This window comes from Salvelinus alpinus, chromosome 9 (genome assembly GCF_045679555.1).
Source record: "Salvelinus alpinus chromosome 9, SLU_Salpinus.1, whole genome shotgun sequence".
In the NCBI taxonomy this organism is placed as follows: Eukaryota; Metazoa; Chordata; class Actinopteri; order Salmoniformes; family Salmonidae; genus Salvelinus; species Salvelinus alpinus.
The window spans coordinates 75,482,403-75,496,999 of NC_092094.1; the positions used below are offsets into that span (position 1 = coordinate 75,482,403).

Here is a 14,597-nt window from a genome sequence, read left to right on the forward strand (position 1 = left end):
CCAGACTACAGACAGGTGAGGTGTGTGTGTTTGTCCCTACCTGAAGGAGCCGGCCCAGACTACAGACAGGTGAGGTGTGTGTGTTTGTCCCTACCTGAAGGAGCTGGCCCAGACTACAGACAGGTGAGGTGTGTGTGTTTGTCCCTACCTGAAGGAGCTGGCCCAGACTACAGACAGGTGAGGTGTGTGTGTTTGTCCCTACCTGAAGGAGCTGGCCCAGGCTACAGACAGGTGAGGTGTGTGTGTTTGTCCCTACCTGAAGGAGCTGGCCCAGACTACAGACAGGTGAGGTGTGTGTGTTTGTCCCTACCTGAAGGAGCTGGCCCAGACTACAGACAGGTGAGGTGTGTGTGTGTGTGTGTTTGTTCCTCCCTGAAGGAGCCGGCCCAGGCTACAGACAGGTGAGGTGTGTGTGTTTGTCCCTACCTGAAGGAGCTGGCCCAGGCTACAGACAGGTGAGGTGTATGTGTTTGTCCCTACCTGAAGGAGCTGGCCCAGGCTACAGACAGGTGAGGTGTGTGTGTATGTCCCTACCTGAAGGAGCTGGCCCAGGCTACAGACAGGTGCGGCAGGAAGGAGGTGCAGCGAGGCAGTCCACTCTCGTCGAACGCCGTGATGATGTCATAGAGTGCCCGGGGCAGCAGCACGGAGGGGGGGCGACTCACCCCCCGCGCCCAGGAGCAGCTCTGAAGGGAGGAGGGGGGAAGGGTGGAGGAGGAGTCAGAGGAGGTTGACTTGGAGGGCCAGCGCTGGGTGTCGGAGGGGTTAGGGTTTGGACAGGGGGAGGAGTGAAGGGGGTCAGGGGGGGTGGTGTGGAGATGGAGAGTGGCCGCAGCACTGCTGTCGGAGAAGGGTCGGAGGGTTTGGGGGGCTGAGTGAGGGGGAGGGAAATGACCCAAACCAGGGAGCTCCGACTTCAGAGCTAGAGGGAAGACAGGAGAGGAAGAAGAGAGTAAGGGATGTATACAGAGATGAGTTTACTGTTATAAACCGTCAAATGTGTTGTTTAAGGTTATAAACACCCATATTGAAAGTATAGTGTCTTATTGAATAGCTAGAATTGTGTTGTATTTCATTGAATTGAATTTGGCCAGTGGATGGCGCTCCATCATTCACCGTTCTCTCTCCCCTCCTCCTCGTTGTCGGTACTGCCGTGTTTGTCCCGGTCGCTCTCTGATAGGTCGCTACCGGGGCCGGGGACGTGTCTGAGGGGTTGTGACCCCTGGGACTCCACCCTCATTAGGTAGGCAGCCAATCCCAGCTCCTCCTCCAATGACGTGCGCTGCAGGTAGGAGGAGCTTATCACACGCAGGTCACAGTACTTCAGTGATCTGGTTGGAGGAGAGAGAAAATACATCAATCAACCAATCAATCAGTCAACCAATCAGGATAAATATACAGGTACTATGTGTGTGTACCTGGGTAGGGACTCTCCCAGGGGGTCTGCCCCAGAGAGGATGAGGATACAGGGGAGAGCCTCTAGCTCCAGGTAGGTACGGGGAACCCAGTCTGTCTCCTGGATCTTCAGCCATGTCTGGACACACACACACACACACACACACACACACACACACACACACACACACACTTTAACCAGGTGCTAGAACAACAACAGATCAAATAATATAGGAAATTCCGCCCATTCACATTGACTGACATTCCCACCAACCAGTCCCATCCGCTTCCTGTTGCAGAGGCAGGACTTCTGTCACACCCACTGACTCTTTAAATTGACTCACCTGAAGGCAATCAGTGGCTACCTAATGGACTGGAAGCATGACCAGGGAATGTGTAGCGTTAGAATGTTTGATACGTAATGTATAGCTCTTCAACCTTGGTGTTTACCTGGAAGTTTTATTTAAAAAAGATATATGTGTTACCATCCCACCTATATTCATGGTAGCCCATACCAACACCAGCAATCCAACCAAATATAGTCTTTTCAGCCTACCAGTTTTTACATGGTCCTTCAAGCCGGATCAGGCTATCGCGGTGGAAATGGAGAACAGATCACCAGCCGACAGAGCGCTCACCTTCCGGGAGAAAATTAGGGCAATAAAGGGGAAAATCGAGTGTATGGACAACAAGAGATGTCCAGCCTACCAACAACCTTATAACCTGCCTCTACCCAGTCCCCACTTATGCCAGTCCCTCTCCAAGTCCCTTATCAAAAAGTTCCCAGTCCCAAATTCTACCTCCCTTATTCCCAGGATCCGGTATTGTACCTTCTGCAATCCCAGATCCTAAGTCATTCCCATGTTGTCAGGTCTGCACCAGTCCGAGTCCAAGCGACCAGCCTGCTCCCCAAGAACACCCTGGCTTCCATTGTGCCCACGAGTCCATTCCAGTGGCCATTCAACCGCATCAGTGTTCTGCTCCGCCCCCCTCCAGAGCAACTTCCTGTGGTATTCCATGGGCGTTACCCAAGCTATTCCACCACCTGCTGATGGGTGGCTCCGTGACCATCTTCCTACCCCTACAGCCCCCCAACCACTTACAGTAGCACACTTAATGGACATCTGTTCCTGTAATTAAAATATGTAGCATATTTAAGGTGGTTCTGCCCACTCATATTGACTGACTTTCCCACCAACCAATCCCATCCACTTCCTGTCCCAGAGGCAGATCTTCTGCCACACCCACTCAACTAGTGACAAACATTTAAAGGTTATCACAGCCACAAAGTTAGAATTGGCTATATACACTGTAAAAATCCATGAAAACAAACGTTTGATTTTTGGTTTTAATTTCAGGTTAGGGTTAGGCATATGGTTAACAGTGTGGTCAGATGGAAATTTCAAAGAAATTCTACTTCATATTCATCATCTCAAGCACCAACCCAACATCATAGCCATGCAGTATTACTCCCTATTCAACCTGACAGCGCTTGAGAGGATCTGCAGAGAATAATGGGAGAAACTCCTCAAATACAGGTGTGCCAAGCTTATACCCAAGAAGACTCGATACTGTAATCGCTGCCAAAGTTGCTTCAACAAAGTCCTTAGTAAAGGGTCTTAATACTTATGTAAATGTGATATTAAATGTATTTATTGTCACGTTCTGACCTTAGTTCCTTTTTTATGTCTTTGTGTTAGTTTGGTTGGGGTGGGTAGTCTATGTTCTTTTTTCTATGTTATTGTATTTCTGTGTTTGGCCTGGTATGGTTCTCAATCAGAGGCAGCTGTCGATCATTCTCTGATTGAGAATCATACTTAGGTAGCCTGTTTTCCCCATTTTGGTTGTGTGTGTTTATTTTCCGTTTCAGTGTTTGCGCCATACGCGACTGTTTCGGTTTTCATTTATTCTCTTGTTCTGTTTTTGTATTTTGTATTCATTCTCGATTAAACGATATTATGGATACATACCACGTTGCATTTTGGTCCTCCTCTCCTTCCACCAACGAAAGCCTTTACATTTATATGGTATACATTTGATACTGTAATCGCTGCCAGTTGCTTCAACAAAGTACTGAGTAAAGGGTCTTAATACTTATGTAAATGTGATATTAAATGTATTTTTATTGTATACATTTGCAAAAATAAAAAATAAAACAGTTTTTGCTTTGGCATTGTGGGGTATTGTGTGTAGATTGATGAGGGGGAAAAACGATTTAATCCAATTTAGAATAAGGCTGTAACTTAACAAAATGTGGAAAAAGTCATGTGGTCTGAATACTTCCTGTGAAAATGGCACATTTCTATGTTATGTAGAAAAAAAGATAGTGTAGTGTTTCCAATGACATCATCAACCAATTAGTAGACAATTAGTAGGCAATGCCAACTCACAATTGGTCAATCACACGACGCACACCGATGATGTCATTGGAAACACTTATTTTCCTATATTTTTTACTACAAAACATAGAAACATGCCATTATCACACATGTTGATGTTGGGGTGGTGCTGGAGATGATGAATATGAAGTTGAACAATTGTGAAGTTTCCCTTTAAGATTAGGGTTCAAATCAGATTTCAAGAAGATCAAATATTATAAATATTAGAAATAGGTGGGGTTTAGACATAATTATGACTTTGTGGCTGTGGTAACTAGTGACGATCCCTTTAAAATGGACTCACCTGAAGGCAATCAGTGGCTACCTAATGGACCGGAAGAATGACTAGGGAAATGTGTAGAGATAGTCGAATGTTAGATATGTTGGCGTTTACCTGGATGTTTTATTGAACAGAAAAAACATCTGTTACCATCCCACCTACAGTACCAGTCAAACTTTCATTCAAGGGTTTTTCTTTATTTTTACTATTTTCTACATTGTAGAATAATAGTGAAGACATCAAAATTATGAAATAACACATATGGAATCATGTAGTAACCAAAAAAAGTGTTAAACAAATCAAAATATATGTTATATTTGAGATTCTTTAAAGAAGCCAACCTTTGCCTTGATGACAGCTTTGCACACTCTTGGCATTCTCTCAACCAGAAATAAAGAAAAACCCTGGAATGAGTAGGTGTGTTCAAACTTTTGACTGGTACTGTATATTCCCTTAACCATTTCACCGGGTTAGCCCTTTTAATCTGTACTCCTGCCCCTGTGTTCTTAATAACAGCACACCACCATGGTAGCCCATACCAACACCAGCAATCCAACCTAATATAGTATTTTCATCCTACCAGTTTTTACAAATAATGTTATAATATATGTAACCTTCCCCAAATTGAGATTTTTTATCTGTCATGTTGCTAACCAGGATCTGTATGTATCAAGTGTCTCAGATTAGAGACCTGATCCAGGATCAGGTCCCTGTCCATGTAATCTTATTCATTGTGATCTAAAAGCCAACGGCACACTGATTTTAAATCAGAACTCTTCATCCAGTTGTCCAGTGGTTTATCCCCTACCTTGATGCGCTCAGTGAAGCTCTGTCCTATGCTGAGGGCTTGGCTGGGGTTTCCCAGGATGATCTCAAAGCGCTCCCCCAGCCCCAGTCTCTGTCTGACCCACGCCAGCCGCTGGTGAGCCCACCCTGCCAGAGCCAATGAGGGGATCCGTAGCAGCACCATGTGACCGTGGTGGGTGGGGCATCGCTGGGCGGAGCTGAGCAGACTCTGGACAATCTCCAGCGTCTCGACGGAGGTGTGTTTATGTATGCTCCGCCCCCCTGAGCCAGGCCGACCTGACACGGCCATCAGAGCCACACAGTAGTGCTGGACCAGAACCTGAGTCCGGATCACTGCACTGTGTAGCTTGGGGAACCTGGGACAGGGGATTGATACATTTTGTTATTTGCTACATTCTTGTGTCATTTCGATAAATCAAATGTGATTCTCTCAGTGATGTAGTCGAGTCACTAAACCTTGAGTCCGAGTTGAGTCCCAAGTACCCTGTGCTCGAGACCAAGTCTGTGTCACCAATGGGGCGGCAGGTAGCCTAGTGGTTAGAGCATTGGGCCAGTAACTGAAAGGTTGCTGGATCGAATCCCAAGCTGACAAGGTAAAAATCTGTTGTTCTGCCCCTGAACAAGGCAGTTAACCCACTGTTCCCCAGTAGGCTGTCATTGTAAATACGAATTTGTTCTTAACTGACTTGCCAAGTTAAATAAGTGGTCGAGTCCCAGTGCTTGAGTCCTGGTCGTGTTGGATTCACAGGTTCACATTAACTCAAAATAAAGTTATTTACCCAGTTAGATATAGTATAGCATAGTGGCAAGAGGATTTATTTAGTCAATAAATTGTTTGCTATCCCCTTTCTATTTTTTCTGTGCCACCAAATGTTTGCATTCGGGTATAGGCTACTGGTAAAGTTACCAGGTTGTTAGCTAGCTAGCTAGCTAATTAGGTAAATTGGCTGAACAAATTTTAGCCTAAACAAATGGTTAGCGGTACAGTCCGCAAGTCACCTACTTTTAGAACGGCCTGCGATATGGTTTATGCATGTAAAATGTGGCCCGCCAATGTATGCTAGAAAGGAAAAAAATGTAGCATCGGTCATATGGGTCCTAACTTTTTGAATGGTGAGAAACAAGCCGTACTGTCTGTAGAAAAGAGGGAGACTTGTCAGAACCTGGCTATGGGACGCAGTGGGGAAAGTGGAAGGGAGCGAGAAGACAAATTCAAATACAGCCTACTTTCTATACTCAAAGGGGAGATGGACAAAAAAAAGCGAGACCGTTGTTTTACTCATGAACTCAATGCTATCGTGTCTTGTGTTTCTGAACGTTTTACTGCAGTGGGCTAAAACAGGGTCACACAGAGTGTTTCTTGGTAGTGTTAAACAAATCTACGTCGAAACAAAAGTATAGACCTCACACACACGTTTATGGGCTTAGAAAAGAAGACAGCATGTCAGATATAGACTTAATGTATACAATGTTGAGTTTGCATCCCAATACTACACTTTATATACATCACAAAAGACTGAAATATAACAAAACTGTTTGACATAGAAACACAACATTTTCGTCAATTAAAAACAATTATTAATAACATTCCACCCATGAGGCCAAAGAGGACGCTTTTGGTCATTGGCTGCAGGGTAGCTAACTAGAAGGCTGGTGACTGGTTAGCTACAGGGAAGCAAGAGAGTCTCCTGAGCAATGTGCAATGGTCGGAGGCGGAGCCTGCCTGCCTGTCTGCCCTTACTCATCGCTTGCTCCCCCGCAGCTCACCAGCTGATGTAGGCTGTGTGCCGGCCGGATGTGGCTTGTCCCTCCCACTGCGGAACAGGACAAGACCCTCGCTGCGCTGCGCATCTAGTGCTGCTAATATTCTGCTTATCATAGCCTATCCAGTCCAAGTGCAAATACAAGTCACGAGAAGGCGAGGCCAGGTCGGAGTCACAATCAGGAAAATCCTGGACTCGAGTACTACAACACTGGCGTCTCCATTTACTGTATATTTGCATATACAGTTAATTGTGTGTATTTTCTGTACCTGTGTGATTGTGTGTGAGCATGCATGTGTGTTTGTGTGTGTGTGTGTACAGTATGTATGATGAGTGTGTGTGTGTCTGTACAGTATGCATGATGAGTCTGTGTGTGTGTGTACAGTATGCATGATGAGTCTGTGTGTGTACAGTATGTATGATGAGTCTGTGTGTGTGTGTGTTCAGTATGCATGATGAGTCTGTGTGTGTGTGTACAGTATGCATGATGAGTCTGTGTGTGTGTGTGTGTACAGTATGCATGATGAGTCTGTGTGTGTACAGTATGTATGATGAGTCTGTGTGTGTGTGTGTGTACAGTATGCATGATGAGTCTGTGTGTGTGTGTGTACAGTATGCATGATGAGTCTGTGTGTGTGTGTGTACAGTATGCATGATGAGTCTGTGTGTGTGTGTGTGTGTGTACAGTATGTATGATGAGTCTGTGTGTGTGTGTTTGTGTGTGTGTGTATGATGAGTGTGTGTTTGTACAGTATGCATGATGAGTGTGTGTGTGTACAGTATGCATGATGAGTGTGTGTGTGTACAGTATGCATGATGAGTGTGTGTGTGTACAGTATGTATGATGAGTGTGTGTGTTACCTCTCCTCCAGGACAGAGGCCATGCTTTCGAAGGAGCTGTCGTAGCGAAGGAGAGGCAGACCGCTGCCTGAACGAGTCGAGTCCAGCAGCTCAGACACACCAAAGTACCGCGTCTTCTCATGGTACAGATCCATGTCCTGACACACACACACACACACACACAGCTTGAGACAACAGTGTGTGTCTGTTTGTGACTGTGTGTGTGTGTGTCTGTGTCAGTGTGGGTCTGTGTGTGTGAGTGTGTGTGTGTGTGTGAATATCTTACGTTATTGAAAGCAGAGGGCCAGTGTATCTCGTTGTAAGGGCTGATACGTGTGTGTTGTGTCTGCAGGGCAAAGGGGAACGAGGTGACGTGGAGAGTCAGGATGTTGGTGGCATCTCTGATCTGAAGGGAGTTGAGCAGGCTGTCCACCAACCCACCGCCGGAGTCACCACCGCTGGCACCGTACGGCCCACTGGGAGACAGGGAGTATATATACTGTACGGTATGGTCACGTTATAAACACGCAGACACACGCAAGCAAAAAAAGCACACACACCTGCTGATGTCCCAGTGTGCGTGGTCGTGGACCAGGATGTAGAGTGTGTTAGAGTTCCTGTGTGCTTCCTGTATGAGGTCATCAATGCGCGCCCTCGCCTCCTGGTCCATCTTGACCACGTAGTGCTCAGCTTCTCTCTGAGACAGACACTCCTGCTCCAACCCCAGCTGCTGGAGGACACCTACATGCACAGACAGGGATTAAGCACACACAAAAGCTCGGACGCACACGTGCACATACACACGTGCAAATACACACACGACACCAATTTGTTTCAGTTGAAGGTTTGAGTAAAGCAAGTGAACACGTTTCTCAAGAATTCTACAATACACCAGCAAGGGGCTCTATACAACACAGACATCGGCTAGAGGAGGACGAGACCTGAAGACAACTTCCTGGAAGACACCTCAGAGGGATTGAGGTGAAGGAGGGAAGGAGGAGAAAGGGGAGGGGCAGAGGAGGGGAAGATGAAGAGGAGAGTATGTTGAACTGTGAGATGAAAGTGGAAGAGAAAGACAAAGAGAAAGAGGAGCGGGAGAAGGAAGAAGAGGAGGAGGAAGAAGAGGAGGAAGAATAGGAGGAAGAGAGGAGGGATCTTACCTGAGTTCCAGAGATGCAGTACAGTCTGTTGGAAGGTGACCTCAGATGGAGGGACACAGATGAGGAAGTGGACCCTGTCGAAGGAGCCCAGGTCCAGGTTCTGAGTGTTGGAGTCAGCGATGGCACACACATGGGACAGCAGCTTCCTGGCTACCGCCAACTGGATGGGCCGCACCTCCCGCCACTCCACACAGTACTCTACACACACACGGAAACACATACACGTTAGATGCAAATGTACACACACACACACACACATGGAAACACACATTTTAGACACCACACAAATTTATAAACACAATGTACACACACACGCACAGATTTTGGACAGACTACACATATCATGTACAAAGTCATAAACTCAACACACATACACACAACACGTATTACAAACACATCTTGCCACTTCACATGAAATTCTACAGCATGTAGCTTGGTCAAACTACACACAATTCATGATGTTCTCTCCACACAGATTGCATTTCTCACCTGAGCAGGAGTCCTTGTGGCTCTCAGCTCTGTCTTTGGGGTTGTCTGTGGCTGGCTCTTTGGGGCTGCATGTAGCTCTGTCCGTCTGTCTGTCTCTAGGGCTGCTGTCTCCTGTGGACTCCTGACTGCTGGACAGAGGGGGCGGATGGCTCCTGCTCTCCCTAGCAACACTCCCCAGCAACACATCTACATCACCATCTGACACACACATACAATATGGTGAGATACATACAGTTGAAGTCGGAAGTTTACATACACCTTAGCCAAATACATTTAAACTCAGTTTCACAATTCCTGACGTTTAATCCTAGTAAAAATCCCCTGTCCTATGTCAGTTAGGATCACCACTTTATTTTAAGAATGTGAAATGTCAGAATAATAGTAGAGAGAATGATTTATTTCAGCTTTCATTTCTTTCATCACATTCCCAGTGGGTCAGAAGTTTACATACACTAAATTAGTATTTGGTAGCATTGCCTTTAAATTATTTAACTTGGGTCAAACATTTCGGGTAGCCTTCCAAAAGTTTCCCACAATAAGTTGGATGAATTTGGGCCATTCCTCCTGACGGTGTAACGGCTGTCGTAGTCGTTCTCCTCCTCAGACGAGGAGGAGCATGGATCGGACCAAGATGCAGAGTAGTTAGTGTTCATATTTTAATGAAAAATCAACAAAACACTTCAAAATACAAAACCAACAAACGTGACAAACCCGAAACAGTCCTGTGTGGCCCAAACACAGTCACAGGAACAAACATCCACCAAACATAAGTGAAACCCAGGCTGCCTAAGTATGATTCTCAATCAGGGACAACGATTGACAGCTGTCTCTGATTGAGAATCATACCAGGCCGAACACCAAATCCCAACATAGAAAATCAACCATAGACCAACCCACCCAACTCACGCCCTGACCAACTAAAATAAATACAAGACAAAGGAAAACAGGTCAGGAACGTGACAGACGGAGCTGGTGTAACCCACAAATTGTCTATAGGATTGAGGTCAGGACTTTGTGACGGCCATTTCAATACCTTGACTTTGTTGTCCTTAAGCCATTTTGCCACAACTTTGGAAGTATGCTTGGGGTCATTGTCCATTAAGAAGACCCATTTGCGACCAAGCTTTAACTTCCTGACTGATGTCTTGAGATGTTGCTTCAATATATCCACACTTTTCCTCCTCATGATGCCATCTATTTTGTCAATTGCACCAGTCCCTCCTGCAGCAAAGCACCCCCACAGCATGATGCTGCCACCACTGTGCTTCACGTTTGGGATGGTGTTCTTCGGCTTGCAAGCGTCCCCCTTTTCCCTACAAACATAACGATGGTCATTATGGCCAAACAGTTCTATTTCTGTTTCATCAGACCAGAGGACATTTCTCCAAAAAGTACAATCTTTGTCCCCATGTGCAGTTGCAAACCGTAGTCTGGCTTTTTTATGGCGGTTTTGGAGCAGTGGCTTCTTCCTTGCTGAGCGGCTTTTCAGGTTATGTCGATATAGGACTCGTTTAACTGTGGATATAGATACTTTTGTACCTGTTTCCTCCAGCATCTTCACAAGGTCCTTTGCTGTTGTTCTGGGAATGATTTTCACTTTTCGTAACAAAGTACGTTCATCTCCAGGAGACAGAACGCGTCTCCTTCCTGAGCGGTATGACAGCTGTGTGGTCCCATGGTGTTTATACTTGCGTACTATTGTTTGTACAAATGAACGTGGTACTTTCAGGCGTTTGGAAATTGCTCCCAAGGATGAACCAGACTTGTGGAGGTCTACAATTATTTTTCTGAGGTCTTGGCTGATTTCTTTTGATTTTCCCATGATGTCAAGCAAAGAGGCACTGAGTTTGAAGGTAGGCCTTGAAATACATCCACAGGTACACCTCCAATTGACTCAAATGATGTCAATTAGCCTATCAGAAGCTTGGAATTTTCCAAGCACAGTCAACTTAGTGTATGTAAACTTCTGACCCACTTGAATTGGAATAATTTGTCTGTAAACAATTGTTGGAAAAATGACTTGTGTCATGCACAAAGTAGATGTCCTAACCGACTTGCCAAAACTATAGTTTGTTAAAAAGAAATTTGTGGAGTGGTTGAAAAACGAGTTTTAATGACTCCAACATAAGTGTATGTAAACTTCCGACTTCAACTGTACATACAGTAAACAGTGTACAGTGTAAATCCCTCAGAGCACTTAGAAAATATGTATATGAAACCAATCCATTAAATTTAAGATGGGTAACCCCCCCCCACACACACACACACACTTTCTCAGCATCCAGGTGGGTTGTGTACAGATGTCATTTGATCACAGTTTTGTCGATGAGAAGCAGGAAATGCACATTTCAGACTTGATCTTCCCTTATGTAAAATGTATTAACCCCTACAAAAAATGAATTCCAACAATTCTAATCCACATAATAATTCTAATTTCCTGTTGCTGCAGGACTATTTCCCTGCTGCAGTAAACTGTCTCAAATGAAGATCAGTAGCAGTCTTACCAGGTCCCAGAGAGTTGCAGAAGGCAGTGAGCTCCTGGGTCATGCCAGAGGACAGCTGTTGACTGATCTCTCTCAGACTATCAGTGGGACTGAACATCCCCTCAACCAGGATACGACACTGGTGTTTACCTACAACACACACATAGTATACACCAGTTATTACATACACGCATGCATGCACCAAAACGTCTGCAACTCCACTTAAGTCGATGTGTAAACACACACACAGCAAATTTAAGACACAGGTAGGCACCCACACACAATACAATTACACCCCCCTCCCCACCCCTCTACACACACACACACACACACACACACACACACACACACACACACACACACACACACACACACACACACACACACACACACACACACACACACACACACACACACACACACACACACACACACACACACACACCCACACACACCTGTCACCACCACACAGGACTCAGTCTCCCGTCCCTTGGCTGTACAGATGATGACCACATAGTTGGTATGAGCCAGCCGTCCCTCCATCAGCCTAGTGAAGGTGCCAGCCAGTCCCAGAGCCATCGAGGCCTTCTCCTCCAGCACCACCACACCCTCCCCACATGACGAGGCTGCCAGCTGGGCCAGCCAGGGCAGCTGGGAGGGGGTGAGGGCCTGGGCCTGTGGCAGCCCCGGCAGTGTAGAGGGCGCCTGGGGGAGGGAGAGGCCAGGCTGGGGCTGCTGGTGCTGGCGAATCTCACGGAGGTGGGACTCTCTCCAGGAGCGCATGAAGATCTGCTCCAGGTCCTGGATCAGTGGGACCTGGTCTGGGCCTGGAGGGACACGTCAATAACCAGTTATTACACACTAGGTTTTTAATGATTGCCTCAATGTAATAGTACATTCTGCACAATTCAGCCTTAGTGGTTAAGTTAAGGGGCTAGGGCCAGTAACCGAAAGGTCGCTGGTTCGAATCCCCGAGCCAACGGAAAAATCTGTCAATGTGCCCTTGAGCAAGGCACTCAATGCTTATTGCTCCTGTAAATCACTCTTGATAAGAGCATCTGCTAAATGACTACAATGTCAAATGTAACTGTGAGCATGACAAAAATGTAAAAAATGAAATCAACCATCGCTCTCACCTAGTTGCACCAGGTAGTATACAGTGAGTAGTATCTGCATCTCTACAGACAGGGGCTGTATGGGAGAGGGTCCGTAGTGTTGGTAGACCCTGGGCAGGGCCTGGCTGTTCTGGTAGCAGCTCTGGAGCAGGGAGCTGACCTGCACATCACACACCTTACCACTCAGCTGGGGTAGGCTGCCGTGACCTGGGGACCAGAGACACACACACACAGACACACACCAGATGCTACTGCACAGGATCAGGTTTTGGGAAAATGGACAGTGAGCTAATGGATACTCCCAGGGGATGGAGGGATGAGGGGGAGGGGTGGCATGTTGAGAAGTGAGAGAGAGCAGAGGACATTATGATCTTTCCATTGCTTAGCTAAGAAGCGTTGCTAAGAAGCGTAGCTAAGCAATGGACACTGGGATCAGACTCCGGGCCTCAGTGTCTGCTGAGGTTTGTGGCACTCTTGTGTTTAATGCCACTGAGGAATAGAACACCACACTCACACACACACTCGCACACACACACACTCGCACACACACACACACACACACACACACACACACACACACACACACACACACACACACACACACACACACACACACACACACACACACACACACACACACACACACACACACACTTCTGACCTCTGAAGATGACGGGCTGGAGTCTGCAGGTGTGCAGCAGTTGATCAGGCACTGTGACAGACGGCCCGGGGGGAGAGTGGGGGTTGGAGGACCCCTGGGACACACTCTCTGGGGGGGCATGGTCTGTGGGTAAAGAGAAAACACACACACACACAGCAGGGAGCAGACATAAAACAGTGGTAACTAACTGTACCCACAAAGAAAAGAGCAGCCTTGTATGCCATTTCGCTTCTGACATCTGAAAATGAATTCTCTCTCTCTCTCTCTCTCTCTCGCTCTCTCTCGCTCTGAGCTCCTACCTGGTTTGGCACCATTGGTGAGCGATGAGGAAGAGGAGGAGGAAGCTGGGGGGGTCTTCACAGCAGAAGACTCTGGAGACCAGCCTTTGTGTCTCTTTTTAGGTGGTCCCGCATTGAGTGTTCCTGACAGGACAAGCAACACACTGTTATGTATTGTATGTCTCATGGGTGATGATTCTGGATGTGCAGGCAACTTCAAAATACAGAATAACCAACCAGCCAGCCAGCAAGCCAGCCAGCCAGTCAACCAGCTGGCCAGCTAACTAACCAGCCAGCAAGCCAGCCAGCCAGTCAGCCAGCCAGCCAGCCAGCCAGCCAGCTAACTAACCAGCCAGCCAGTTAACCAACCAGCCAGCAGGCAGTATAACCGTAGCTCACTATTGATGATAAAGATAGCACTGTCTTTGTTACATTAATCATCTCCTTCCTCATTCCCCTCTACACATGCTGTCTTCCCTCTCCTCTCTGCCTGCTCTCTTCTTATGCAGCAACAGAGACAAAGACCAAAGGGCCCACGTGTTGAAACGCCCCAATCAAAACCCAGACTGGCAGGAAGAAGGCCTTCCACTTTACAACTAAACACACTGAGAATGAGACAGACAGAAAGAGAGGGAGAGAGGGAAAGAGAAAGGGAGAGACTTTTTACTGTGCTACTTTTATTGAGATAACAGTCTGAGGGAGATAGAGGGAGGGAGAGGGAGAGGGAGAGAAAGGAGAGAGTTGCTGAATGAAAGGGGGTCGTAACAATGGGGGCCCACACACACAATACGGCCGGCTCCTACTGGGCACTTTAGACTGTTAAAACACAGGAGCTCTCTCTTTCAGGGGGAGGTGTGAAGATGGGGGGGGGGGGGGGGGGGCAACAATGACATCACACATTTAAAGCCATGCCTCTTACCCCATAGAGATGCTATAATGCATATGTCA

The 14,597-nt window shown here is 46.8% G+C and overlaps 1 protein-coding gene across 2 annotated transcripts in view; it reads right to left on the minus strand.

The window, feature by feature from the left end:
• The window catches only part of LOC139530635 (protein GREB1-like), a 62,357-nt gene that overhangs the window by 11,826 nt on the left and 35,934 nt on the right, over positions 1 to 14,597 (minus strand). For both annotated transcript variants that reach the window (XM_071327218.1, XM_071327216.1), the window contains exons 8-21: positions 13,671 to 13,793; positions 13,372 to 13,494; positions 12,732 to 12,917; positions 12,051 to 12,422; positions 11,617 to 11,745; positions 9,113 to 9,310; positions 8,624 to 8,821; positions 8,024 to 8,204; positions 7,750 to 7,939; positions 7,485 to 7,621; positions 4,862 to 5,216; positions 1,419 to 1,534; positions 1,117 to 1,331; positions 535 to 922 (exon numbers count right to left, since the gene is read on the minus strand). In XM_071327218.1, the coding sequence (XP_071183319.1) occupies positions 535 to 922; positions 1,117 to 1,331; positions 1,419 to 1,534; positions 4,862 to 5,216; positions 7,485 to 7,621; positions 7,750 to 7,939; positions 8,024 to 8,204; positions 8,624 to 8,821; positions 9,113 to 9,310; positions 11,617 to 11,745; positions 12,051 to 12,422; positions 12,732 to 12,917; positions 13,372 to 13,494; positions 13,671 to 13,793 (2,911 nt within the window). The remainder of the gene's footprint in view (positions 1 to 534; positions 923 to 1,116; positions 1,332 to 1,418; positions 1,535 to 4,861; positions 5,217 to 7,484; positions 7,622 to 7,749; positions 7,940 to 8,023; positions 8,205 to 8,623; positions 8,822 to 9,112; positions 9,311 to 11,616; positions 11,746 to 12,050; positions 12,423 to 12,731; positions 12,918 to 13,371; positions 13,495 to 13,670; positions 13,794 to 14,597) is intronic.